General features: G+C 52.2%; 2 protein-coding genes across 21 annotated transcripts; one reads left to right on the forward strand and one right to left on the reverse strand.

The window, feature by feature from the left end:
• Positions 1–709: 709 nt before the first annotated feature.
• On the reverse strand, positions 710–10,263 carry LOC128850785 (uncharacterized). 9 transcript variants are annotated; one of them, XM_054055788.1, is made up of 3 exons: positions 7,211–10,263; positions 6,000–6,163; positions 710–4,754 (listed from the first exon to the last, which is right to left on the reverse strand). In XM_054055788.1, exons 1-3 carry the CDS (start codon positions 8,535–8,537, stop codon positions 3,717–3,719), a joined length of 2,529 nt encoding a protein of 842 aa, XP_053911763.1. In that variant the 5' UTR covers positions 8,538–10,263; the 3' UTR covers positions 710–3,716. The 9 variants fall into 9 exon arrangements, with proteins under 9 accessions (XP_053911763.1, XP_053911767.1, XP_053911766.1 ...); XM_054055789.1 differs by lacking the exon at positions 710–4,754 and adding an exon at positions 4,762–4,966; XM_054055790.1 differs by lacking the exon at positions 710–4,754 and adding an exon at positions 4,982–5,194.
• On the forward strand, positions 7,768–26,059 carry LOC128850784 (fas-binding factor 1 homolog). Of its 12 annotated transcripts, none has more exons than XM_054055784.1 (26): positions 10,554–10,615; positions 10,887–10,960; positions 12,920–13,030; positions 13,306–13,333; positions 14,044–14,122; positions 14,527–14,587; positions 15,069–15,119; positions 15,235–15,367; positions 17,596–17,749; positions 17,946–18,079; positions 18,473–18,575; positions 19,040–19,117; positions 19,411–19,505; positions 20,110–20,156; positions 20,877–20,921; positions 21,173–21,273; positions 21,723–21,953; positions 22,577–22,683; positions 22,982–23,103; positions 23,233–23,355; positions 23,662–23,847; positions 24,310–24,486; positions 24,665–24,778; positions 24,893–24,998; positions 25,438–25,571; positions 25,904–26,059. In XM_054055784.1, exons 3-26 carry the CDS (start codon positions 13,028–13,030, stop codon positions 25,985–25,987), a joined length of 2,496 nt encoding a protein of 831 aa, XP_053911759.1. In that variant the 5' UTR covers positions 10,554–10,615; positions 10,887–10,960; positions 12,920–13,027; the 3' UTR covers positions 25,988–26,059. The 12 variants fall into 12 exon arrangements, 11 of the variants coding, with proteins under 11 accessions (XP_053911761.1, XP_053911759.1, XP_053911760.1 ...); XM_054055785.1 differs by having other exon boundaries at positions 25,441–25,571; XM_054055776.1 differs by having other exon boundaries at positions 24,665–24,998.
• Positions 26,060–26,425: the final 366 nt, after the last annotated feature.

The raw sequence follows: 26,425 nt of genomic DNA on the forward strand, positions 1-26,425 counted from the left end.
GACTCCTTTGGCTCTGGCAGGAGCCCAGGGGCTTCCCGGGTGCTGTGAAATCACCCCTCGAAAAGGCAGTAGAAGTTTCTCCACGGTCTTGCCTCCAGGGGCTGTTAATGCTGATTTCTCACCACAGTGGCCTTGGACTCAAAGATTTTATTCCGCAGGAAATGGCAGGGGCTGGCTGCTCTTCACCCGTTTGCTTCTACTTCCAGCCAAGAGACCTTGTCCATGTGCCCCATTCTTTCCCCTGGACTTTGCCAGGGGACAGGGGCTTTCTCCTTCATTAGAGCAGGCGCCCACTGGCTCTTCTCACATCTGACAAATACTCCACGGCTGCCCTGGTGCTGCGATGCTGCTCAGCCCGGAGGACGGGAGGCTTTTAGTGGCAGCTCAGCCCCGGGGGGGGAAGTTGAAAAGCTTCCTGTGTGCCCTGGCCTTGCTGTGGCCACGCTGGGTCAGCGCGGGGCAGGCAGCTTCGAGGCAACTCCCTGCCCACGAGGATCTCTTTCCACCCCAGGGTTGAACTTGGTGTTAGAGAGGCAACTCCCAGTTAATGGTGTCTTCTTAAAACTGTTGTGATTTGAGTGGTGTCCCTCAAGGATCTGTTCTGGGACCAGAGCTGTCTAATGGCCTCATCGCTAGTGGGTACAGTGGATGGAGTGCACCCTCAGCCAGTTTGTGGGTGCCACTGTTAGTGTAGAGACAAACACATAACCAGTCCAGGTAGGTTATATGTGGTGCTTTATTTCGAGGCCCCGGGAACCTGGGGTATACCCAAATCAGGTTCCAAGACCATCCCGGCGCGTCCGCAATTTAACCCTTAAGTGTTTCATAATCTAATGTATATTCAACAGATTACATCATTTTTCATGCATATGTATTCGAAAATTGTCTCATCATTTGTGGACACCTGCATTTCTTTATCTTCACTTGACTGCCCTTGGTATGCTTCTGGCCTTCACAAATGTAGACTGTGTTCAGATAAGGTTGTTAGTGAAAGCGTAGGCTCTGCTCGGATAAGGTTGTCAGTACATTCTTTCTAAGCACTCCCTAATATCATACTTGTGAAGGTTATATGTGGTCTGTGAGAAAACTGTCACTGTCTACAGAAACAGACACGAAGTCTGCACAAACTTAACTATAAAGATCAACGAAGTTAAAGGCTAAATACAATACATATCAATTGCCAAATACAATATACATAACCTATAATTCTAGTCTTACTTAATTAAACTCTAATTCTTCAGCTAAATTAACATTTTTCCAACATTTCCCCCCTTTGAAAATACTTCATTTTCTGCAAGTATTTTCATTTACATAGCTGTTTCTTGGTAAATCAGCGGGGGTGTTGGGTGTTGTGGGTATTCTCGTGTGATGGCTCCAATGATTCTGTGCGTCCAATTGCTTTTACGAACAATTTCTTTTTGGATACACAGGTATACCAGACAAATTGCAAGAAAGATAATCAGGAGGGTAAATAGTGTTTCAGCCAGGGATTGAATCCAGCCAGTAAGATAAATTCCTAATCCATTGAACAGTTCCCCAATCCAGTTATGACTAATTACCTCCTTTTCTCTTTCAGCCTCTTTTTCTGTTTTCCCGAGTTGTGAAATATCATATTCTATGTCCGCAGTTACATTTGGTATATGTTCACAGCAATGATCAGTCCGGTCTTTGAGGTACCCGCATACTCCATGTTCTTTTAATAGCAATATATCTAATGCCATTCTGTTCTGCAAGGTCATTTTGGTTGTGGCCTGCAATTGCAAATTTAGATCTCTGAATCCCTTCTTGGTTACTCTAGCTAATCTTTCAGTTTGTCCAATTAAATCATAAATCATTTCCCTATTACGATACGCAGCTACCTGAGCAAAAAGAGATTCCAGCGCCCAACCTACTTTAACCCCAGTTGAAGGTTCTTGCCAAATATCATCTATATCTTCAATATCATTGTTTATGTCTCTTCTAGTTCGAATCTGTAAGGTTTCTAATCTACCTTTAAAAGGGAATCGCTTCCAAATCGGGCATAGGGTAGGTAAGCCCAAAGTTATTTCCCATACTGGTCCTGTCACTGGGAGGTGGGTAGTCCAGGTTCCATTGTTAGCTGCCCATACAAAGTTACCCATACTATGTATTGTCGAGTATCTGCAATCTGTTTCTGGGATCGGTATTACTTTTCCGTTAACTTTCAGATCTCAACATGAACATCCTGTTATTAAAGCTATTCTTACAGGAGGGATTGTTATCTGTTTAGGGTCTGTGTCACAATCAAAAGTCTTAGAGCAGTTCCACCATGAAACACTCTCAATGATATCCCGACTGACCTTGTTAGTTGCCAGTAATGCTAAATCATTTGTGACACTCTGTTTCCCTGTCCATCTGAAACACCAAGGTGTGTCACCTCCATATTGGAATTTTTGTAAGATGCTAGTTGACCAGACAGAATCCCATTTTGTGTTTACCTCATCCTTTTCTCGGCATACCCACTCCTTCCTCTCCTGAGGGGCTATGATTTCTTTAACCACATCATATGTACACCATCCCACGTCTCCAAAACTAAACATTGAATTACTTTGGACAAACTGATGGTTTAGTAATTTGTAACAATCCTCTCGCCTTCCTGGCAATTTCCATTGCTGCTTTATATACTGTTTTTGTTTCACCTGTAACACTCTCATTTCTTGTTTGCATACTGTATTATTCCCTACATTCTTTGGGAATGGAAAAGTCATTATTCCCCATTTTATTGGTTCCCCTGCTGTTTTCGGCAAGGGTAAACATGCAGTAATTCTACTAGTATTCTGCATTTTTGCAAAATCTTTGATTAAGCCAATTATCAGGTTTTCTTCAGGATCACCCCGAGGTATATTCATTACCTGGGGCAGTTGGGTTGATTCTATTGCTCGTTTTACTCTAATTCTAGTGATGTTTATTTCACTGTATCCAGAAGCAGTTTCATTCTGGTATTGGCATCTATATGCCCCCATATCTGATTCATCTATTCGTCTAATAGTCTGAACTAACATTCCTCCTAATCTTAATTCTGTTAAATGCCTGTTATCATTAGGGATTTTCTTCCCTTTCCTTGTCCATCCAAACTCCCTAGGTAGTGGATCATCCAATAGGCAATAGATAAGTATATCACTGTCCAGAGGAATCTGATAGTATGAATGTCCTGCCTTTATCCCATGATCCTGAAGGGGGTTACATAAACAGAATTTATTTGACACCTTGCCTCTAGATTTCTGTTTTCCCTTCAATCCCCATCCATACCTGTTTGATTCTAAATTCCTCGGGACAGTGTTTCTGAACTTGCAAAACAGAGTGGCATTTTGTCCAGTGACAGATTTCATCATTTCCTTTTTCTGCGGAACCTCTACAAAAGTGATAACCATTAGGGGTGTCAAGGACCAGATTACAATTAAGGTACTATACACAAAATTCGACATTTGTCTGCTTTTCAGTCTCAGTTTTGTTGGTCCAAGAGTTTCTACTTCCCAATTTCTAGGAACCTTTTTCACTCGGGTATAATGAATCCAAGAGTCTATTCCTTTTACTTTTACCGCAGTAAATGTTGTTAGTAGTACCAAGTATGGTCCATTCCACCGTTCTTTCAGTGGTTCTTCATTCCAATCTCGAACGTAGACCTGGTCTCCTGGCTCAATTTCGTGTACTGGATTTTCTAATGATAACGGACGGTTCCAGATCAGGGCACTTCGTAGTCACGTCAGAGTTCTACTGAGAGACAGTACATAGTTATATACATCTTGATTCCCTTTTATATGCACATTTAGATTTGGTTGCGGCGCCTCATATGGTTTCCCAAAAAGGATTTCATAAGGGCTTACTGTCATCCCACTCCTTGGCTTAATTCTTATTCTTAGGAGTGCTATTGGTAACGCCTGTGGCCATTGAATTTTAGCCTCCTGACATATTTTACTGATCTGCCGCTTAATTGTCTGATTCATCTTTTCTACTTGCCCGCTTGACTGTGGTATCCACGGTGTGTGGAGATTCCAAGAGATTCCTAGCATTCTGCTTACCTCTTGAACTATAGTTGCTACGAAGTGCTGTCCCCTATCTGAAGATAGGCCTAGGGGTACCCCAAATCTTGGAATAATCTCCCGCAGCAGCCATTTCACTGTCTCCTGGTTGGTGCGACAAGGAAAGGCTTCCGGCCATCCAGAAAAAGTGTCAACCCCAACTAACAAATATCTGTATCCTTGACTTTTAGGTAATTCTACAAAATCGATTTGCCAATAATCACCTGGTTCCATACCTACTCTGATATGTCCCATTTCTATTCCTTTCCTAACCACCGGATTGTTCCTCAAACAGATTTCACATTTTGAATTTATTGACCTTGCCATTGTTAACATCCGTGTTGAGATTATGCTGCGCTTTAGATATGCCACTAAAGCTTCTGCTCCCCAGTGACATTTCTGATGTTCCGTTTGCAAAACTGTCCGCATAATAGTTGTTGGTACAATTACTTGTCCGGTTGCAGTTAGGTACCATCCATCTGAACCCAACTGGGCCTTCAGTAATCTGGCTAATTTCTCGTCCTCCTCCGAGTACTTCGGCTTCTGTGTTAAATAATTTTGTAAAGGGCTTACCTTCGTGGGTATTAAGGCCATCATATTTGATACCTGTCGTGCAATCCGTCGAGCTGTCCGGTCTGCTAACGCATTCCCTTCAGCTATTTTGGAATCTCCTCCTTGATGTGCCTTACAGTGCATAATCGCCACCTGTTTGGGTAACTGTACAGCAGTTATCAAATTCAGAATTTCTTTTTGGTATTTTATATTCGTACCTTGTGAAGATAGGAGTCCTCGTTCTTTCCATAGTGCTCCATGTATATGAACCACTCCAAATGCATATTTTGAGTCTGTCCATATATTTACTCGTTGATCCCTGCTCAATTCCAAGGCTCTCGTGAGAGCTATTATTTCTGCTCGCTGTGCTGAAGTTCCTACAGGAAGAGCCTCTGCTTCTATTACCCTATTTTGTGTGGTTACCGCATATCCGGCATATCGTGTCCCGTTTTCTACATAACTACTTCCATCTGTAAAAAGTTCTTGATCAGGCTGTTCAAGTGGGGTATCCTTTAAGTCAGCCCTTGTTGCATGAGTGTGTTCGATAACTTCCACACAGTCATGTTCCAAAGGGCCGTCTTCCATAGGTACTCCTAAGAAGGCTGCTGGATTTAACAAATTAGTTGTTTTTAAACTTACATCATCTTGTTCGGTCAGTATTGCCTGGTATTTCCTCATCCTGCTAGGGGAAAGCCAATACCCCCCTTTTTGTTCTAGGACTGTTAACACCATATGAGGCATATATACCTCAATACGCTTCCCCAGAGTCAGTTTTCTGGCTTCTTGTATCAGGGTCACCGTTGCCGCTACTGCTCTCAAACATGATGGCCAGCCAGCACTCACAGGGTCTAATTGTTTAGAAAAGTACCCTACTGGTCGTTTCCAGCTTCCCAACTTCTGTGTCAAGACCCCTAGTGCCAGCCGTTGCCTTTCATGGACAAACAACTGGAAGTCCTTAGTCAAATCTGGCAGGGCTAATGCTGGTGCCTTAGCCAGGGCTTCTTTTAATTTCTTAAAGGCCTCCCTCTGAGGTCCTTCCCAGATGAAAGTTGGTGACTTCTGTGCCTCATATAGAGGTTTTGCTATAAGTCCATAATCCAGTATCCATAACCTACACCAGCCTGCCATACCCAAGAATGTCCTTAATTCATGTAAATTTTGAGGCTCTGGAATCGCACAGATTGCTCTAATACGATCCATTCCTAGTCGTCGTTGTCCCTGTGTTATTTCGCAACCCAAATATAATACAGTTGTGCAGGCAATTTGAGCTTTCTCTTTCGAGACTTTGTACCCGTTAAGGCCTAATTGGTTTAAAATTTCAATTGTCACCTGGATACATACTGATTTGTGTTCTGTTGCAATTAAAATATCATCCACATATTGTAGCAGAAGATATTGTGACCGTGGTACCTGAAATTTCTCCTGCATTGTCCATGATTCCAATTCTTTTGCCAGCTGGTTCCCAAAAAGCGTTGGACTGTTCTTGAATCCCTGTGGAAGCCTTGTCCATGTCAACTGCATTTTTCGTCCATTGTGCGGGTTCTCCCATTCAAAAGCGAAGAGTTTCCTACTATCTTTGTCGAGAGGAATACAGAAGAAGGCATCTTTTAAATCAATTACTGTAAACCATTTGTATTTCTCCTTCACAGATGTTAACAATGTGTATGGGTTAGCTACTACCGGATGTATATCTTTCGTGATTTCATTAATAGCCCTTAAGTCCTGTACCAATCTATATTCTCCATTTGGTTTCTTTACTGGAAAAATTGGGGTATTATATTCTGATTCACATTCTTCTAATATTCCAAATTTTAAAAATTTTTCAATAATTTTCACTATTCCATATCGGGCCTCTAATTTGATGGGATATTGTTTTATTCGCACTGGTTTCTTTCCTTCCTTCAATTCTACTACTATCGGTTGAGCCATTTTCAATTTCCCTGGTATATCAGTTTCCCATACTGTAGGGATCACTGCCTCTTCTACTTCTCTGGGTATTTGAACTTTTGGATTTTCCTTCAACACTAGTATCTGTCCTGACTTTGATTCTGGAACTTGCATAATTAATTCTCCATTCTCAAAGACAATTCTTGCATTTAATTTAGATAACAAATCCCGTCCCAGCAGGGAGATTGGACAATCAGGCATATACAAGAATTCATGCCATATTTCCTTTCCTCCAAATCGTAATTCTAGGGGTTGCATGAATGGCCGGGTTTCCTCTTTCCCTGTGGCTCCCACTATTGTAGTTGTCTTTTTCCCTATCTGTCCACATAAATCATTTAAAACCGAGTATGTTGCACCAGTATCTACTAAAAATTGCACCTCTTTTCCCCCTAGCCTTACTTTTACTAAGGGTTCATCCTTTCCTGATTCTAGTCAGCTCTGATTCTCATAGTCTCCCAAAACCATTGCCTTGGCTACTTCGGTGTTTCCAAATGGGATTCCCGGCTGCAAACTCTGCCTCATTCTGTACGGGCACGCATTCTTCCAATGTCCCTCCTGCTTGCAATATGCGCATTGGTTAATGCCTAATCTATTCAGCCTTGGTCCTAAGTCATTAGGCAAGCAATTAAATCCAGCCCCCCTTCCCCGTCCGCGCACCGAGCCTCTTCCTCTACCTCGACCTGCAGGGTTGTGCTGGCCTCTGCGCTGCATCACCGCCAGCAGATGTCGCTGTTGTCTTTGAGAACTCTCCCTCTCGCGGTTATTGTACACTTCCCAAGCAGTCTCTAAGAGCCCATCCAGATCACGCAGCTCCGCGCCCTCCCGTTTCTGCAGTTTCTTTCTGATAGCATCCTGCGACTGCCCTAAGAAAATCAGGGCCAGCTGCACCTTAGCTTGCTCTGTTTCTGCGTCTAAATCTGTGTATTTCCTCGCCACCTCTTTAAGCCGCTCCAAAAACACAGACGGGGATTCTGTTTTCTCTTGCCTGACATTATACAGTTTCGACCAATTAATTGTTTTTGGCATAGCATTTTGTACTTCAACAACTATCCACTCCTGGTATCTCCTCAGATTACTCATTCCTCTTGCAGTATTATAATCCCACATGGGATCTTCAGTTGGAAAATTCTGATCAACTGTCCCTGTGACAATCCCCTGCCTACTGTCTTCTCTAACTCGCTCACGGGCAGTTCTCAACACCATTTCCTTCTCTGTGGAGTCCATTAGAGTATCTAGTAATACCTGTATATCATCCCAATCAGGATTCTGGGTTTTCAGAATCATCTTTACAACTCGTGCCACTTTACTCGGGTTCTCCCGATAAGTTCCAGCAGATTGTTTCCAGAGCATCAGATCTCCTGGAGTGAAAGGTACTTTAACATATACGGGTCCTTCTGCCCCAACCCCCTGCCGAAGCGGTGCTAATATAGCACTGGGTGCCTGCTGTCTAACTTGAATATCCCGTTGCCGTGTTCGGTGGGATACTGGGGTAGTGGAATACTCCTGTTCCTCTATTTCTACCTCATCCTCCCCATCACCTTTTACTCCAGTATCTCTGGGGGCTGGTGGGGCCGACGGAGCCACTAATAAATCAAAATCATCATCCTCCTTATGCTGCAAAGCATTTTCCACTGCCAGACATTTCATACATTTCTTCTCAGTCACACATCCCTTACATTGCTCATCCGATTTTGTACTAACGACCATTATCCCACACGCCTTCTTCCACTCCTCTTTCCCTCTTAAGATAAAGAACAGTTCTACATATGGTATCTCATCCCATTTGCCCTCATGCCTACAAAATTGCATCAATTGTAGGATGATACTATAATCTAAAGTTCCATTTTCTGGCCAAAGAACCTGACCCTCTAAATCATACTGTGTCCACCATACATTACAATACTCAACCAATTTCCTTTTTTGCATTTCTTGCCCAAACTGCCCCTCTTTCCAATGCATCAGAATACACCCTAACGGTGATGACTTAGGTATCGGTGGCATTTTATAACAGTCCAGACCAGCACCAAACAACAAACTAAACAAACTTCCACGTAACAAATAATACAGATTACTGAAAAATACAAGATCAGAACACTGTTGCCGAACCTGCAAAACGAATAATACAGAGTAGGAATGATACAGGTAACAAATAATACAGATTACTGAAAAATACAGAACAATGCAGAACAGATCACTGATGCCGAACCTGCAGAGCTTTCGCTGCTGTCTTACGGACGGCGCCTAGGCTTTCCTCTGGAGCTCCCTAGCCCAACCAAGCGTAGCTTTCGCCGCGTCTAACAGGCAGGCTTTTACCAGACAGATCAGAAAATATGGTACCTTTCCGATTTGGGCACAGGACCCGTAGGAAAATTTAGTACTATTCCCAATTAGGCAGAAGACCCGACAAAGTTGGTACCATTCCCGATAAAGCACCGTGTCTTACCGATAACCCAGGTCCGTCGGGGGCAGCAGAGGTCGGCTGCGGTCGATGGCTCCCCGAGAATCACTCGGTGCCAGCTGGGAGGTCGGCTGCGGTCGATGGCTCCCCGAGAATCACTCGGTGCCAGCTGGAGCGAGATCGATGCGGGCCGCCTCAGCAATGCCCACGAGGTCCCATCTGGGTTGCCAAAACTGTTAGCGTAGAGACAAACACATAACCAGTCCAGGTAGGTTATATGTGGTGCTTTATTTCGAGGCCCCGGGAACCTGGGGTATACCCAAATCAGGTTCCAAGACCATCCCGGCGCGTCCGCAATTTAACCCTTAAGTGTTTCATAATCTAATGTATATTCAACAGATTACATCATTTTTCATGCATATGTATTCGAAAATTGTCTCATCATTTGTGGACACCTGCATTTCTTTATCTTCACTTGACTGCCCTTGGTATGCTTCTGGCCTTCACAAATGTAGACTGTGTTCAGATAAGGTTGTTAGTGAAAGCGTAGGCTCTGCTCGGATAAGGTTGTCAGTACATTCTTTCTAAGCACTCCCTAATATCATACTTGTGAAGGTTATATGTGGTCTGTGAGAAAACTGTCACTGTCTACAGAAACAGACACGAAGTCTGCACAAACTTAACTATAAAGATCAACGAAGTTAAAGGCTAAATACAATACATATCAATTGCCAAATACAATATACATAACCTATAATTCTAGTCTTACTTAATTAAACTCTAATTCTTCAGCTAAATTAACATTTTTCCAACACAGGGGCCAGGGGAGTCCCCGTCCCCCCCAGGATTGCCTGCCCGGCTGCTGCTGGCTGAGCCCTGGGGGCAGCTCCGTGCCCTTCGGGGCTGGGGGGATGCGATGTGGGGCCGGGCGATGCTTTTGGCCCTCTGGGGAGCTGTGCCCCTGCACTCCCTGCCCACTCCATGCAGACATGGAAAGGCTCTGGAGAAACAATGGCTTTTAATGAAATGACAAGAACAAAAAGGTCGCTAAAACTGCTCCCTCCTCAACACCCACCCCCCACTCACTCCCCACAAACAACAGCAACTCCCCAAACAAGAGGAACACTTGAAACAAACACTCCTCCCTGGTCGCTGGTCCCTGATGTGCCCAGACCTTGTAGGCCAGGGGCATACAGTGCACGGTAGAACAAGCAGCCATAGATGCAGCAGCCGAGGAGGGAATGTTGTCTGCGGTTGTAAAGCCACAGAAGGGATGAGCAAAGCTGCCTGGGAGAAACTACTGGAGTGGTGACAGAGCAGTCTGAATGCCAAGTACCTTAGTTCTGTCATGTGTGGGATACCCTTTGGCTCGGCTTGTGTTTTTTTCCTGCCTGGCTGTAGTGTGAAATAGACGTGATGTTCCTAAAAGGAAGCAAAATATCTGGATTTTTTAAATTATCACCTGGCATTGGGGTGACTTCTTTACTGTTTTAAGGGATGGGGGCGCGGGCAGGGGCAGGAGCAGGGCAGGGGCAGGAGCAGGGGCAGGGGGTGGGGGCAGGGCAGGGGCAGGGGGCAGGGCAGGGGCAGGGCAGGAGCAGGGCAGGGGCAGGGGGCGGGGCAGGGGCTACCCGCAGAACCGGTCTCTGCGCGCGGGGTCCGAGGTGCTTCGGCTGCCGCGGTAAGGGGATGTGTGGCTCCTGTGCTCTCTCGGGCGTTTTCCAGTTCGGGGCAGGGCAGGAGCCGCTCCCGGCGCGGCGCGGGCGGTTTGTCCCCGCCCGGGATCTGCAGAGCGGTTCCTTAGTGTCGGGGTGCCGGTCCCCACGTGAACCGCTGCAGGGCTGCTTTGGGGAACCGGGAGACTGAGCCTTTTGTTAGAGCGGGAGAGCGGCCCCAGGCGGGACAGGGAAGTTTGGTTAACGGCAGATTGAGAATTCCTCCTGTCCCTGCAGGTAGGAGGTTGACGTGAGTGTGACCCGTGAGTGTGACCGATTTTCTGGATTCGGAGCCGCCGTCTCCAGCGAAGGTCAGTCCTGCAGCGAGCTACCCCAGCCCAACCAGGGAGGAGGCAAGGGGAGGAGGCGGCTGGGCAAGAGCCCCCAGGGCTGAGCTGTTGGGGAGGGAGAGTGGAGAGTAAAGGCCTGGAACCGCCCGAGCGCTCGTTAGCTTTGGTGTTCTCGGAGTTGTGCACTGGCTTGAACTGTGTAGTTGGGGTGCGGGGGCTTCACTCCCTTTGGCTCATCTCGTCCTGGGCAGGAGTGCAAGTGGCTGCGCTGGGCAGACAGCGTGGGAAAGCAAGTGCCGCCGTGCCTGCCGGGGCCTGGAGGGACTCCAGCACCATCAGCCGTGCTGTCATCTGCCCGGGCTGGGGGGAGGCCTCTGCTGTGGTGCCCCCATCATTCCCTGAGACCTGTGCCCTCCTGCCGTGGGGCAGCCTGGAGGAGCTGCCTAAGGGGCTGCCGTGGGGCCGCGGTGGGGTGGTGGGGAGCAGCCAGAGCCCGGGGTGGGAGGATGGATGGCCAGGGTGGCGGGCGTCAGCGGTGCTTTGGGCGTGGGGCCGTGTCCGTGAGTCCTGCAGGGCCGCGTCTGTCCTGGCTCCCCTGCCAAAGGGCTGCTTGGCCTGGGGCAGGGGCCAGGGGAGTCCCCGTCCCCCCCAGGATTGCCTGCCCGGCTGCTGCTGGCTGAGCCCTGGGGGCAGCTCCGTGCCCTTCGGGGCTGGGGGGATGCGATGTGGGGCCGGGCGATGCTTTTGGCCCTCTGGGGAGCTGTGCCCCTGCACTCCCTGCCCACTCCATGCAGACATGGAAAGGCTCTGGAGAAACAATGGCTTTTAATGAAATGACAAGAACAAAAAGGTCGCTAAAACTGCTCCCTCCTCAACACCCACCCCCCACTCACTCCCCACAAACAACAGCAACTCCCCAAACAAGAGGAACACTTGAAACAAACACTCCTCCCTGGTCGCTGGTCCCTGATGTGCCCAGACCTTGTAGGCCAGGGGCATACAGTGCACGGTAGAACAAGCAGCCATAGATGCAGCAGCCGAGGAGGGAATGTTGTCTGCGGTTGTAAAGCCACAGAAGGGATGAGCAAAGCTGCCTGGGAGAAACTACTGGAGTGGTGACAGAGCAGTCTGAATGCCAAGTACCTTAGTTCTGTCATGTGTGGGATACCCTTTGGCTCGGCTTGTGTTTTTTTCCTGCCTGGCTGTAGTGTGAAATAGACGTGATGTTCCTAAATGGAAGCAAAATATCTGGATTTTTTAAATTATCACCTGGCATTGGGGTGACTTCTTTACTGTTTTAAGGGATGGGGGCGCGGGCAGGGGCAGGAGCAGGGCAGGGGCAGGAGCAGGGGCAGGGGGTGGGGGCAGGGCAGGGGCAGGGGGCAGGGCAGGGGCAGGGCAGGAGCAGGGCAGGGGCAGGAGCAGGGGCAGGGGGTGGGGGCAGGCCAGGAGCAGGGCAGGGGCAGGGCAGGAGCAGGGCAGGAGCAGGGCAGGGGCAGGGGGCAGGGCAGGAGCAGGGCAGGGGCAGGGCAGGAGCAGGGGGAGGAGGCAGGGCAGGAGCAGGGCAGGGGCAGGGCAGGAGCAGGGCACGGGGTGAGGGCAGGGGCAGGGGGTGGGGGCAGGGCACGGGGTGGGGGCAGGGGGCGGGGCAGGGGCTACCCGCAGAACTGGTCTCTGCGCGCGGGGTCCGAGGTGCTTCGGCTGCCGCGGTAAGGGGATGTGTGGCTCCTGTGCTCTCTCGGGCGTTTTCCAGTTCGGGGCAGGGCAGGAGCCGCTCCCGGCGCGGCGCGGGCGGTTTGTCCCCGCCCGGGATCTGCAGAGCGGTTCCTTAGTGTCGGGGTGCCGGTCCCCACGTGAACTGCTGCAGGGCTGCTTTGGGGAACCGGGAGACTGAGCCTTTTGTTAGAGCGGGAGAGCGGCCCCAGGCGGGACAGGGAAGTTTGGTTAACGGCAGATTGAGAATTCCTCCTGTCCCTGCAGGTAGGAGGTTGACGTGAGTGTGACCCGCGGTGTTGATCCCCTGCAAACTGGACGTGGGGAGAATCTGTAAACGGACTTGCTGGAGCAAGGGGAGGCTGGGATCCTGCCATGGTAAGTGGGATAAAGTATGATGCTGCCTGTGAAATCCCAATGTGATGCTCTGGCACCTCTGTTGGGAAGCTGGATGGGCTGTGCTCGCCAGTGTCTCTCCAGTTGTATGGATCTCAGTGGTTCCTCTGTGTCTCACAGGCCACTTTCTGAACAGTGTGGCTTTGTGGCTCCTTGTGGGATTCTCTGAAGGAACCTTCCTCTGGCATTAGTGTTTTGAGAAAGTCCAGGTCAGACTTGCTTTGTTTTCTAACGAGGGAATTTCTCTTTCTCCATAGGCTGCAAAACTCAAGAGAGATTTTGGCGGTATGTACACTTGCATGCTTCCCTTTTGCTGTGCATGGGTGCTTTGATCTGCTGGGAATGTGTGGGACAGAGGAGGAGGACGCTGCGATCAGGTAGCAGTCCTGGCTACTGAAACATTCATGTTCCTTGTCTGAAAGCTGCAGCTGAGTGCATAGTGTCGTTCCTGAACCAGGATATTCACCTACCTCTCACATCCAGTGGATTTGCTTCTGGGCTCTTGTATTCCTTTCTTGTGAGCTTTCCCAAATCCAGGGGAGAATGCATGCATTTATTTCAGTTCTTCCCTTCACCTGTTCCCCAACTGCTTGCAGCCCCTGACACTGAAGCAGAGCTTTCACGGTTGCCCAGGGTCTCTGGGGCACACAGATTCCATGCTGCCGGTGGGCAGCAACTCACGGAATGGAGCACAGCTGGCTCGCTTGATAAAGAAACCCTGTTTCTGACTAACTGAAGCTGGATCTTTTATCTGCAACATACAGGGGCTGTAATTGTGAGGGGGGGTTGAAGCAGAGAGCAGAGCGGAGAGCAGGATTTCCCAGAGTCAGAGGCCACTGAATAGGTTGGATGTCAGTTTGGGGAGGCAAAGTAAAGGTTGTCTCTGATTATAAGACTCTGTGGTCCATGAGAAGACAGCAAATCCCCCTTTGGAGTGCCTGGGCCAGGATTATGCCTGTGTCTAATATCCTAATCTCTCCCTGTTTTGTTTCCAGATGAAGCCCCTGCTAAACCCACCAGAGCTTCCCAGCTGGGTGGAAGGGCCCAGAGCACTAGCGTGCAGGCCAGCAAGAAGTGAGTGCTTTTCAGACACAGCCTCTCCCACTTTGAGATCTCTCTGTGCTCCCCAGGTCCTTCTGCCCTGCCCCGTCCTTAGCTTCTCCTTTGCCTGGGAAAGCAAGTTGTCTGTGATGCGTTTGGGAGCTGGGAGCACAGAGCCTGAAGCTTTCCTGCATGGGTTGAGTTCCCCCAGCCCTGTCCATCTTCTGTAAATCTCCCTTATAACAAGTGACGCTTAAATACAGCAGTCCTAGTGATGCCATCTCTCATCCTGGTGCTATTTGAAATGCATTGTCCATGTTATGTGGTTCGGCTGCTGGGTGTGCCCATCTGGTCCCTTCCTTCTCCCACCCCTGTGTCTCCCTGTGCCCTCGCCAAGTCCTGGTGCGGTGCTGCTGACCACCAGGCTTGTGTCACAGGTCCTTTCTGAAGGATGATTTCATCAGCAAACTCCCTGCAGAGGACACCGGAGCTGCAGAGGTAAGCCCAAATTCGGGGAAGGAGCCTGGGTGTCCTGAGGGCTGGATCTGAGCTGAGCCAAGCTTGCCCTGGTGTCATCCCGTCCGAGTCAGTGGGATATCAGGGATGATCCGTGAAGGCAGCTGAAGAGATAACCCCTTTCTGGCATCACTGTGGGGTGGGTGAGTGGGTGGCTGGTGGGAGGAGGGCTTCCAGGTGCTCTGGATGACACGGATCGAAGCCAGGGCACCCATTGGATAAAGTGTCATAGGAAGTACCCTCAGCTAAAGCAAAGTCCTTGGATGTTCCTAACACTGATCCCAGAGGCAAGCAGGATGTCAGCAGAGGCATCGAGGCACGGGGGGGTTTCAGTGAGGACACCACAAGGAGGTCGTCATGTGTTCTTCCGTCTCATAAAATGAGGAAAAGCAGGGGCTGGAGCAAGGGATGAGGGGTTTCTGAAGTGTGCTCATCTCTGATCTCTCCCCTCCCTGGCACGCAGGGATCCGGTGCCTCCGACGCGGACACACAGGCTGTGCTGCAGACCCTGAAGGTGAGCGCATCAGCATCCCCACCTCGCCCCCAGCAGCGCTGCAGCCTTGGCCTCTGGCCTCCAAAGGGAGGAGCAGCTCTCACCCTGTGCCTCTCCTTGTCCTCTTGCTTTGCAGGATATAGAGGAGATGGAAGCCTATCTCTTGGGAATATCGAAACCCAGTTCTGGGCCACGGAAGACAAGCGTGAAAGGTGCTGGGAAGCACGACTCCTTGGAAGGAGCTGGGAAACCACCAACTCATGAAAAAGGTAAAAATGAGGTCCTACTCTTCTTTCACAGCCTGGTTGCAAATGAGCAAGGATTATTTTCATCTGGGATAGGAAACAAAAAGCGGATTTGTTCTCTAAAATCCGTTTCCTGATCCCTTTTGGGTGAATGTTATCCTGGTCATGAGTGGTCCCTTGGGTGATCCCTGGCCCAGACTCTTTGCCATGCTGCAATAACATCACTGACAGCAGCAGCAGCAGCAACGGCCGCACGGCTGTCTCCCACCAAACACCGCTGCCCATTCCCCGGTACAGCAAAGCATTTCTGATGTGGGCTGCGAGGAAGGAGAGCTGCAAGGACTGCATTTAAGATATGCTCCTCCCTGAAGTGCCCTGCTCTTCCCAGGCCTTTTTCTCCTTTGCTTGCCAGGAGGCCCCTGCAGAGGGATTCCCACCAGGTAGGGCTGTAGGGGCACTCTGTGTCACAGTATGGGCTTTTAGAGGGCTGCCACCCAAAGAGTGACCTGCAGCCAGGTGGAGGGGGGCGTCTCTGCCCAGACTTGTCTCTGAGCGCTGTGGCCTCTCCTTCCAGGAGAGCCTGCGCCTGCAAGGGAGGAGAAGCCACTGTCATCCCCTGCTGCTTCCCGACAGTACAAGAAATTTAACTTAAATCTCACTTCACGTCAGCATAAAGATGTGTGGGGGCAGCTGCAGGCTCTGCCCTTGCTTTCTGCCTGTGGCTTGCCCCCTCTGTTAACTGAAACCTTGGCTGGTTAATGAGAAAGAGTCCTCCCCACCTGCCATGCCAGTGCAAATCTAATCCCGTAAAGGTGACTGAAAGAGAAAAAAAATGACAGCTCTTTGAGGCTGTCCCCATGACGGAGCTGGGGGATGAGTCCTGAGCATGTTTGCTTTTTCACCTGTGCTTTGGTTTTCAATGACTCCGTAGCACTTGGATACCTTTGGATCAAAGGGCAATCTGTCCCACTTCCAAGCAGGGAGTCTGGCGTCCTGACAGCTGGGGTCTGGTTGTCAAAGCCTGCACTGTAATCAAGATCCATATCTGTTAAAATCACTAATGGACTGTAGGGGATCTAGGTGGGCTTTTTTCTCCAGGGTATCACACAGGTCCCTACAAAACCTACGTTCGTGGCTTTGGGCTCCTGTCCCCTCATGCACATGGCGGGGAGCGGTGCTTGGCTTTGCTCAGAACAGTTCTAAATGTTGATTTTGTTGGTTTTGTTTTATTTTGGTGGTTGTTAGTATAATTCACTTCTCCTGCCCCTATGGGGTGATTCTCAAATTCACGTGATCCTTTGGTAGAACACTTATCTGATGAGGAGCGGGATGCTCCCAACAAGCCAGCCCCAACAGGTGCTAAAAGCATCTCTGAGAGAAAACCAGAGCGGAGCAAAGAGAAGGGTAAACAGGGCTGCTCAATGCATCCTCTTTGTATTAAATGAATCAGCAGCCTGGATTAGTTTGTGTGATGTCCAAACATTAAACTGAAAGCCACATAGTTGCATCTTTTGTTAAACAGTATGGTCGCTTGTGGTAATGGGGTTCATTGCAACGCAGCTCACTGGGTGCTTCCTATTTCCTGTGTACCCCAGGTTACAGAACAGACCTTTCTTTTCTGGGAATGGGGGCTCATATCTTACCTTTGATCTCATCCAGCCCATTTTACACGCTGCTAAATGAGAACAAGTTTTCTCGATCAGGATTGGGGTGGGTGAGAGCATCACTAGTCCACACCAAAGCCCAGCTGGGGCACCTCCGGATTGGATCCAGCTGCATTGTGGCTGTGTTACAGGCCCTCAGCCCTCTTGTTCCTGCAGCAGGAATGCCAGTGGGTCTGATAGTCCCCTAAAATCACCATTCACTCCAAGAAACCCACACTGCTGCAGAGAGGGATGCAAGTAGCTGGTGGGTTAGAGCAAGGACTAAGGCACATCGCTGCAGCGGGACCTGTTAGGGGGTGGGAGCCAGGAACAATCTCACTGGAAACTTGTGAGCTAGAAAGCTCCTTGAGTAAAACCCTGCTGTGAGCGACACCCAGCAGTGTCCCGTCAGTGGGTGTGTGGCTGCAGACCAGGCAGTGGTGCACTGTCACTTTGTCACTTGCTGTGACATTTGGTTACTGAAAAAAGTTGTTTAGAAATAATGTTGTTAAAGGACCTGAGAGATAAGAGCAGGCAGGGCTGCTTTGATCTGTTGCTAAAAACTCAACCCCTCCTGCTCAAACCCTGCCACGTGTGACCCATCCACAGAGCCACCCCAGACACCCCTGCACACCGCGACCCCTGTCCAGAGGAGGAGGAGGCAGGAGCTCACGCTTGAAGAGGATGGTGACGACCTGCTGAATGCGCTGGGGCTTGGCAGTGGTCTGAAAGGAGATGGGCAGCAGGGAAAGAAGGCCGGAGAGTAAGTGCAATGAAAAGACAGTGGGAGTAAAGCAGGGGAGGGCTTGTGTGTTTTGATGGTGCCACCATGCTGAGTTGGGGCTGCTGGAGCCCCTGGGTCCCAGAAATGTGCAAAGCGGGCTTGTTTGCTAGAGCACCCTGGCAAAGGGGCAGCCCTGCCTCTTGGACAAACCCATCTGCCACTGTGTCCCCAACAGAGAGGAGCTGCGGCCAGCCCGCTCCAAGCTGGACGAGTTGCTGGGACGAGGCTCCATGGCCAAAGTCCTGGAACAGTCAGTCATGGGAAACCGTAAAGAGTTCCAACTGGGTAAGAAGTACCAAAAGCAGCCAGGTGAGCACAGCCAGGGATGCTGAGCGGGCCTACAGAGGTGGCAGCACTCGCCGGGGAGAACGGGATTGGTTTCTGATGCCCTTGCAGGTGAAAGACTCTTTCTGTGGTGTGGGCAGGGTTGCTGAGGGGCTCCTGGTGAGCGCAGGGGCAAGGAGACTGATGCAAAAGTGGTGTCCTCTGCCCTTGAGGCAGCCTGGGAGCGTTCGCACCGTAGCCATAACTCAATTGCCTCCTGTCATGGGCTGATTCCCAATAAAAAGGCACTTTTCCCAGCTACACTGTGTTTTCCCAGAGACAGTGATCCCTGTGGGAATTGCAGGGGAGGAGGAGAGCTGGTGTCTTTACAGCTGGCTGCTCCTCTGGGTGCTAACTCCAGGCTGCTTGTCTGAGCAGAGAAGGAAGAGGGTTGTAAGGAGGAGGATTTTGTCTTTGGAGCTTACCAGCCCTCAGTGGCCTCCACAGTGAAGCACCGGCCAGCGAGGAGGCCGTCTGTAAGGTACGATGCTGCGTGTGTCTGCTCTGGCCACGGTGCCCCTGCAGTGGAGAGGGCGAGGTTCCCTCACGGATGGGGTCCACTTGCAGGGAGGTGTGAGACAACCTCCTGCAAGGAGAGGCATTCAGCCGAGAACAGCAGGGAACCAAAACCAGAACCATGCTCCAAACCCCCTCCTCTGAGCAGGAGCTCCCGCAGAGCTGTGCTGGATCAGTGCACCCCCACGGGCTCCCACTGTGCTCCTCATTCCTGCCTTCATTCCCCCTTCACTCCTCTTAGTTCCAGGCAAACCACCTTCTCCGGTTTGGGTTTACACTGACACAGGTTCAGACTCGTGCAATGAATGGGACTCAGAAGCGAATTGCAGACATGCAGCTGCATTTAAAGGGCAGGAGGTGTGAGCCAGAGCAGACGCTGTCCAGGGAAAGGGAATGGGCTCTCCCACATAGAGTGCTTTTTGCTTGCAGGCAGACGGCCACCTCCACAGGAGCCCTGCAGCAGGCAGCTGCCTCGCAGGAGAAGGTAGCGACTGCAGACGGCTCCAGGTACAGCCTCCACCTCCTTCGCCTTTTGGGCATCCTCCACAGTCCTGCAGAAGGCAGCGGTGTGGGCAAGATGGGGGAACAGGGAGAGCTGGCAGCCAGCTGTGATGGCTTTGGTCTGGGACCTCTAACTGGGAGGGAAGGCAGCTCTGAAGGACCAGTGGGCTCTTACCTGTTTGATCACAGAGGGACAGCGAGCTTTAAACTTAAGGAAATGCCAAGCAGAATGATGTCTGTGCACCTTTCCCTGAGCTGTGATACTGTTGTGCGTCACTTCTGCCTCTGTGCCCTGGCAGGCAGCCAATCCCCTGGCTCAGCACCCCGAAACCAGCCCCAGCTCACCCATCAGAGGCTGCAAACAAGGTTCCCTCCAGAGACACCAGTGCACTTGGTGAGTTTTGTGTGGTTGTGCAATTTGGGCAGCAGGAGCTGCAGCATTGGCTGTGTGAATGCTGCCCAGGCTTTGACCAGCCATTGTCAGAGCAGTATGCAGGATCCCACCATCCTCATCTCATGGTGTGGTGGGGATGCCATACTGGGGTGCACTGAGCTGCCTTTGGGGTTTCAGAGGGCTAAACGGAACTTGCTGGGTGGGCGTAAGTTCGCGCTGTCCTTTCTCTCTTCCCCTTCCCTGCTGCTGCCCCCAAACTTCTCCCACCGGTGCTGTGTGCTGGAAGAGCCCTCCTGCCCAGGGCTGAGTGTGAACCAGTTCAGAGGCCACTGAAAGTGGCTTAGGGGATCCAGCCTCCTCCCTAGCTGGTGCAGATGGAGGAGGAGCTGTGCTTTGCCTCCAGACTTACTTTGCAGAGCAGTCCCACCACTGTGTGTGGGGTTGGGGTGCAGGTATGGACCTGTCTGACCCTCTGTCCCCATCACCAGCCAGTGGAGCAGAGCAGGACGCTGCTCACACTGCCCAGGAGACCCAGGCCCTTATCCTTCTGGGAGGGGATGGTTCCCATTGCCATATCTGAATTACAGACTTGTTCAATTTTCAGTCCCCACAGCCCTGATCCTAGGAGAGCAGGAGACGCCGAGCTCTCAGGTGGGTCTGTGCCCTCAATAGGTGTTGGATCAGGAAGGTGATTGTGAGCCCTTCCCTGCCGGCTTACTGGCATCTCTCCCTGCTCCCTCGGAAGGAGGAAGGGTGGGCCCTGTTTTGCATCTCTGGGAGCCCATGTTCACAGAGGCAGTGTGTTTGGAGAGCCCTGAGATACCACAAGTTATATTTATCAGGCCAAAGCTCATGTGCTATTTGTGCTTTGTGAGTGCTCTGCATGGCCTGAGCAGCATTTACTCAGCTCCCCACACCTCTCTGTATTACATTAATTAGATAGCAAAGGCTCCAGTCCATAAAGGGCTTTTATTTTTCAACTGGTTTTCTCCGGTATGGTAGTGGAGATGCTCTGAGATTGTTTCTAGACACCTGAAGGGGCATCGAAGCCTTTGACAGAGAGGGCAGCTCTTGCTTGGACTTTGAAGCCTCCATTTTTCATCCAGCTGGGCCTCCTTGCCCTGCCCTCATGGAAAGATACACACTGTCTCCCAGAGGACTCATTGTCTTATCCCTGTCCCCACAGGAGGGACATTTGTGTCTGGAGTAGGGGATGCTGAGCATCACCTGAGACCCAGGCCAGCAGCGAGGCTGGGCTGTGGAAGGGTAGAGGAGGACTGCAGTAGGCTGGGGTGGATCACCATTCCCAGGCTAGGAGGAGCTGTTCTCCCAGGGCTTTGCCTCCCTGAGAGCATCCCTGTGTCTCCACAGGTGGCCACCCCCCGGGCACATCTCCAGGCTGTCCCGCAGCAGCAGGTGAGGCGTGTGCCCCCTCTGGGGGGGCTTGTAGCCACTGATCCTGAAGGGCCTCAATCTTCTCTTTCCACCCGGTCAGGCAGTGTCCTCGGCCCTGGGCTCACTACCCGAAAGGCGGCTGAGGTTTCCTGCATCAGAGTGACGGGAGAGGAGAAACTTTCCTGTCCGGAGTTGCCTGTGGCCACCAAGTGCTGCTGTGGGAGCTCTGTCCCCAGGGCAGCACAAAGACCTTCTCCCTGCATACCCATCAGGTCCGGACACTGGAGCTGGAGCAGGCGCAGCACAGACTGTTGCTGGAGAGTCTCCAGCAGTGGCACCGCGAGGACCTAGAACTCTTCGAGAGTGCCCACAGGTACCAGGCTCTTAGCTGTGCTCCCCTTCTCTGCCAGATCCTTGCCGACAGCCCTGTCCACCTCTCCTGGGCTGGGAGAGATGGGGCACTTCCCAAATCTGTCCCTAGGCAGGCAGGCACAGAGACATGTCAGTGCGAAGCTAGCGAGGGTGGAGCGTGGCCCCACGGATGAGCCGGTGTAGGGCCGTACTCCTCACAATGCTGTCCTGTGGGGGACAAAGAGGAGGGGCCAGTCCCATTGCCAGTACATCTCCAGGCCACCGCTCTGGGCAGCAACAGAGGGCTCAGACTGTGGAGAAGGATGCACTCCGTGCCTCAGCTTCCCCACTCACACAGCAACACCGATCTGCTCCTAAATCCTTGTGTGCCCCTGGGGTAGAGAATGCCGTACTGCCATGAAAGCAACACCTCTCCTGTGCTGTGACACTCTGCGGGTTCTCTCCGGGCAGGAGCTGGGTGAAGGTGATGGAGGAGACCTGCAGGCAGCGGGAGGAGCGGCTGCGGCAGGAGAAGGAGCAGCTGATGGCTCAGCTGCTATCGCAGAGCCAGGACGCGGAGCAGGCACAAGCAGAACTAGTGGCACAGCACCAGCAATGCCTTGCCACCCTGGAGCAGCAGCGCACACTGGAGCTGGAGCAGCAGCGCACACTGGAGCTGGAGCAGCTGCGGGAACTGCAGAGGTGAGAACAGGACACACATGGGGCTAAATACCCTTTTCTAGTGATGGAACCAGGGAACAGGGCCATGGTGATGGGAAAAATCCAGAAGCACTGGGTTGTGGGTGGCTCCATGGCTTTTGGAATGTGGGATTTGCCAGGGAGATCTGGCTGGAGACGTCATTTCAGAGGTAATGCATTGTATTTTGAAAGATGCTGAACCCAGTGTTTTATCTCCCCTAAATCCCTTTTATTTAGGTCAGCGAGTCACTGCTATCCACTGAGTTTGGGTCAGTGAGAAATCGGTTTTTGGCAGAGAAGCCTGTAACCCCCAAATGTGGCCATCCCAAATGTGGATGCCTGCCAGTGGGATGCCCCATGGCAGACTGCTATGCCAGCTCAGCTCCTGGGACCTGGTTCTCAGCCCCATGACCAAGCCTCTCCTGTGGTGCCCGTCACAGGGAGCACCACTTTGTGACGGCCCCTGGTGGGCTCCTTCCCCATGTCCTGCAGAGTGTCTGTCCAAGAGATGCGCAAAGATGCTGTGCTGTCTGCCCAGCCTTTGGCCCTCTGCATGCCCCCCTCTCTATCGCAGTGAGATAACGCATGTCCCACAGGGGTGACCCTCCCCTCACTCCTCTCCGCAGGTCTCTGAATGGCGTCATTGAGCAGTTCTCCAGTGACCTGCACAACCTTTTGCACAAGGTGGAGGCCAGGCACCACAGTACCGGGCATTGCGACCAGCAGCTCAAGGGTACATCTGCCATTCCCCTGTGCCGAAATGGTTGCGGGGTCCCCCGTGCTGAGGCTGGGGGCATCTAGAAGATGGGGAGAAGGTTGGGCTCTGAGTCAGCCAGAGGTTGGGAGCTCAGGCTGGCAAAGCCCTGTCTGCCTTAGTCACTGCATGTCTCGGGGTCTCCCTCTTACAAATTGATGTCCTGGGGTTGTGCAGAGTGTGATGACACAAACGGATGCAGCTTATCCAGGACAGTGGTGTGGGCAGAGGGGCTTTCCTGCCTCGTGCTTACAGTGCTGCTACTGTCTCTCCCCAGTGCTCCAGGACTGGATGTCACAGCAGCAGAGGGACATGGAGGAGAGGCTGAGCCAGAAGGCTCAGGAGGTGATTGCGAGAATGGAGACCAGGCTGGGTGAGCACACTCGGCTGCTGGAACAGGTGAGCCCACGCTGTGTCCTCTGCCCGGGTCAGCCCTTCTGTCAGGGAGTGGGGTGTGTGTCTTCCCCACTGAAAATCCCTGGCCCAGAGCCTGTGAGTGACATCTCTCTTTGTCTGTTTCTGATCCAGAAGCGATGGAGGGCAACAGCAGAGCAATCCGAAGTGGAATCGCTGCAGCACTTGCTGAAGGAGCAGGGGCAAATCATGACCCAGCAGCTCTCCATAGAACGAGCAGAACTGGAGAGGGCAAAGGTGAGGTGGGTGGACATCTGCAGGTGCTTTGGCTGTGACCAGAGTCTGACTGGGGCTGCACTGCAGTGTGTGGGTGCTGGGCTGTGGCATCCTTCTACCCTCCGCCTCCTCAGTCCCACACCAACTCGTGTGTGCACGATGCATCCCAAGGAGTGCAGGGCCAGAACTCCCCATGCAGGTTCATGCCAGGCGCCACAGCTTGAACCAGCCTCAGGATGTGGTGTGGCAGGGATGGGTTTAAGGAGAAAAAAACAGCAGTGGGTGGGACTCAGTGCTTTCTCTCTTCCCTCTCTTGCAACTCTCCAGAGTGCTTTGCTGGAGAAGGAGAAGTCAGTGATGCAGAAGTGCTCAGAGGAACGACAGAAGCTGGCAGCGGAGTGGGCCGAGGTTCGCACCCAGCAGCAGCTGAGCAAGGAGTGGATGAAGCATGAAGTGGAGCGCACCTTGCAGATGCACTCCCAGAGAGAGGGCACCATCCTGAGCCTGGCCAAGGTACTGCCGTGGAGCCCCTTCCCGTGGCCTCCAGCAGTGCCTGGAAGGCTCCCGAGTGGGTCTTGCCCACAGGGCAGGTGTTTAGCGCTGCCTTTAGATGTTTAACACGGAGACTCACTGGAGGTGGTGAGAATCGGGCTGCTCCAGGAACAGCCTCCACCAGACCGTTTTAGCTGCTGACTGAAGCATCAGTCATCTCTGTCCCTCCCCTTTGCCTGGGAAGAGTCCGGGCAGCCAGACCAGGCGAAGCTGCTTCTGTAGAAAGTCTGGAAGGAGGAAACCCCCGTGGTGGGTTCAGTAAAACCTCTCTGTGGGTGAGTGAGGGCACTGCTTGGTGGTTTTGCTCCGACTCTGAACTGGCACACACTAGAAGCTCAACGAGGGCAGATCTCTGCCATCACTTGGCAAAATGCTGGATGGTGTGTGCAGGTAACGCCTCAGTTTCCCCCATACGTATCCTAGGAGCAGGCAGACCTGAAGATCAGGAGCCGTGAGCTGAAAGCCAAGGAGGAGCAGCTGGCAAGGGACAGGGAGCTGCTGGATGAGGCCTGGCGGGAGCTGAGGCTGGAGAAGGAGAAGGTGAACAGGTCTGCACTGCGCATCCAGCAGCAGGAAGAGAAGATTAAAAGCATGACCAATGTAAGTGCAGCATCTGTGCTTGTAGTTCACAGCTGTACACAGGCTGGCAGCAAAACTAGGGTTTCACACCCCTCCCGCAGTTTTGAATCCTAATCCTGTCCCAGGATGGAAATAAGGGGATGCACAAAGGAGCCCTGCTGCAGCGAGGGTCTCCATCCCCAGCCGCTCTGCCTTGCAGCTCTCATCGCAGAAGTATGACGAAGGGGAGCGAGCCTTGCGGGAAGCCTGCAGGATGGAGTCGGAGCAGCAGAGCAGGCTGCAGGTCACGCAGCAGCACCAGCATCTGCATGAGGCAAATACCCCCTCACCTGCCCATCTTGGCCTGGGGCCACCGTGCCAAGGACCTGAACCTTTGCCAACAGCTTCTCTCTCTCCTTTCTCCTGGGGATGGGGCATGGCTTACCAGAGGCAACAGCTCCAAAACCTATGTGACGATCTGCCCAGCAACTCCGCGATGCTGCTTACCACAGAGCAGGACCTCAGTGCTCCTGTGAGAGGCCTCTCCACACTGTGTAAGGCTTCCTGTATGCTGCTGTGGGATGGGACAGGCTGGGGGGCAGCTGCACTGGGGGGCTCCGCGATGCTGCTTACCGCAGAGCAGGACCTCAGTGCCCCTGTGAAAGGCCTCTCCACACTGTGTAAGGCTTCCTGTATGCTGCTGTGGGATGGGACAGGCTGGGGGGCAGCTGCACTGGGGGGCTCGTGGTGTTTCTAGGGGCTATTTTAGTTCCCAGTACCTCATCTGTGAGTTGGCCTCCCCGTCCTCGGAAAGAGCTCAGCCGAGCTCTCTGAACTGGCGCGGTACCAGGAGCACGAGGAGGGTGGACAGCATGGGACAGGCAGCTGGGTTAAGGCCCCTTTTGACTAGGATGTTGGGGAGGACCCTGCTGCAGGGGCATGCAGGCAGCTGAAAAAGGGATGCTCTGATGTGTCCATCTGCATTTCCCCCAGCAGCAGCAGCACCACACAGCTGGGAGGCTGTTCCACGCCTTCCGCCTCCTCTCAGGACGCTCCCTCAGCACAGCATGGGGAGGAGCAGGGAAACCTACATCAACCTGGAGCTGCTGAAGTTCCAGGCCCAGCAGGTGAGGAGACGGGGCTGGAGGGGGCTTCAAAGCGGCTGGGTGGGAGCGGGGCTGGGGGAAGCCTGGTCCGAGCCTCGGAGCCACAGGGTGGGTGTCTGCCACGACCGTTCCTAGGCTGGCAGGAGCCATGGGCACCTGGAGGGGTGATTCCACCAGCAAGGATGGGAGGATCCTTGCGGCTTGCCTGGGGTTCATGGATAATGCCTTTGGCTCAGCGGGGCTGCCCCCTCCTCCAGCCTGCATGGGAGGAAGCAGCTCTGCTGCACTTGGGTAGGGCTGTGTCCCATCCCCGCCCCTCGCGGTGACCCTCCCTTCCATCAATCCCTTCTCAGGACCACCTCTTCCTCGAGAATGAGCAGTTCTTCCTGGAGAGCCTGAAGAAGGCACCCTACCACACTGCCCCGCACTCAGGCTGAGCTGGGAGCCATCGTCCCGTCCTCACAGGGGGCCGCTGCGCCCCCGTCGGGGAGGAAAGCAGAGAATAAAGAACCCCATTTCTCAGCTGCTGCGCTCTCCTTCTCTTTAAAACTGCGTTCCGTGCGCAATCCCCAGAGCTGCGGGGCCGCAGAGGCTGCGCGCACCATTCCATTCATGGGGACGCAGGGCCTTTCCCAAAGCCCGACATCAGCCTGCCAGGTGAGAAGAGGCTGCGGGCAAAGAAAGTCAAGGAAAGGAAAAAGATCCTGCAGGAGAATCACTAGGATGCAGTGCACTAGAGTGCACTGAGGAGGAGCACTCTAAAAAGCAGGTGGGAGTGATGGGTGGCAGTGGATGAGCAAGAGGAGCCATGGCAGTTTGGGCACCGCACGGCATCCACCTCCGCTGTCCTGTGCTCTGCTGGGGGTACATGGTGT

This window comes from Cuculus canorus, unplaced genomic scaffold, assembly GCF_017976375.1.
Source record: "Cuculus canorus isolate bCucCan1 unplaced genomic scaffold, bCucCan1.pri scaffold_71_arrow_ctg1, whole genome shotgun sequence".
NCBI classification, from domain to species: Eukaryota; Metazoa; Chordata; class Aves; order Cuculiformes; family Cuculidae; genus Cuculus; species Cuculus canorus.

Excerpts from the sequence above, each read along its gene's own strand:
- LOC128850785 (XM_054055788.1), bottom strand. The coding sequence starts at position 8,537 with ATGCCACCGATACCTAAGTCATCACCGTTAGGGTGTATTCTGATGCAT. Across the intron at positions 6,164-7,210 it reads GCACAACCCTGCAGGTCGAG|ATAGTAGGAAACTCTTCGCT; the intron begins GTAGAGGAAGAG and ends CTCTCGACAAAG. Across the intron at positions 4,755-5,999 it reads CAATGCAGGAGAAATTTCAG|TTACCCAAACAGGTGGCGAT; the intron begins GTACCACGGTCA and ends ACTGCTGTACAG.
- LOC128850784 (XM_054055776.1), top strand. Across the intron at positions 19,506-20,109 it reads CAGAGACACCAGTGCACTTG|TCCCCACAGCCCTGATCCTA; the intron begins GTGAGTTTTGTG and ends TTCAATTTTCAG. Across the intron at positions 25,572-25,903 it reads TGAAGTTCCAGGCCCAGCAG|GACCACCTCTTCCTCGAGAA; the intron begins GTGAGGAGACGG and ends ATCCCTTCTCAG.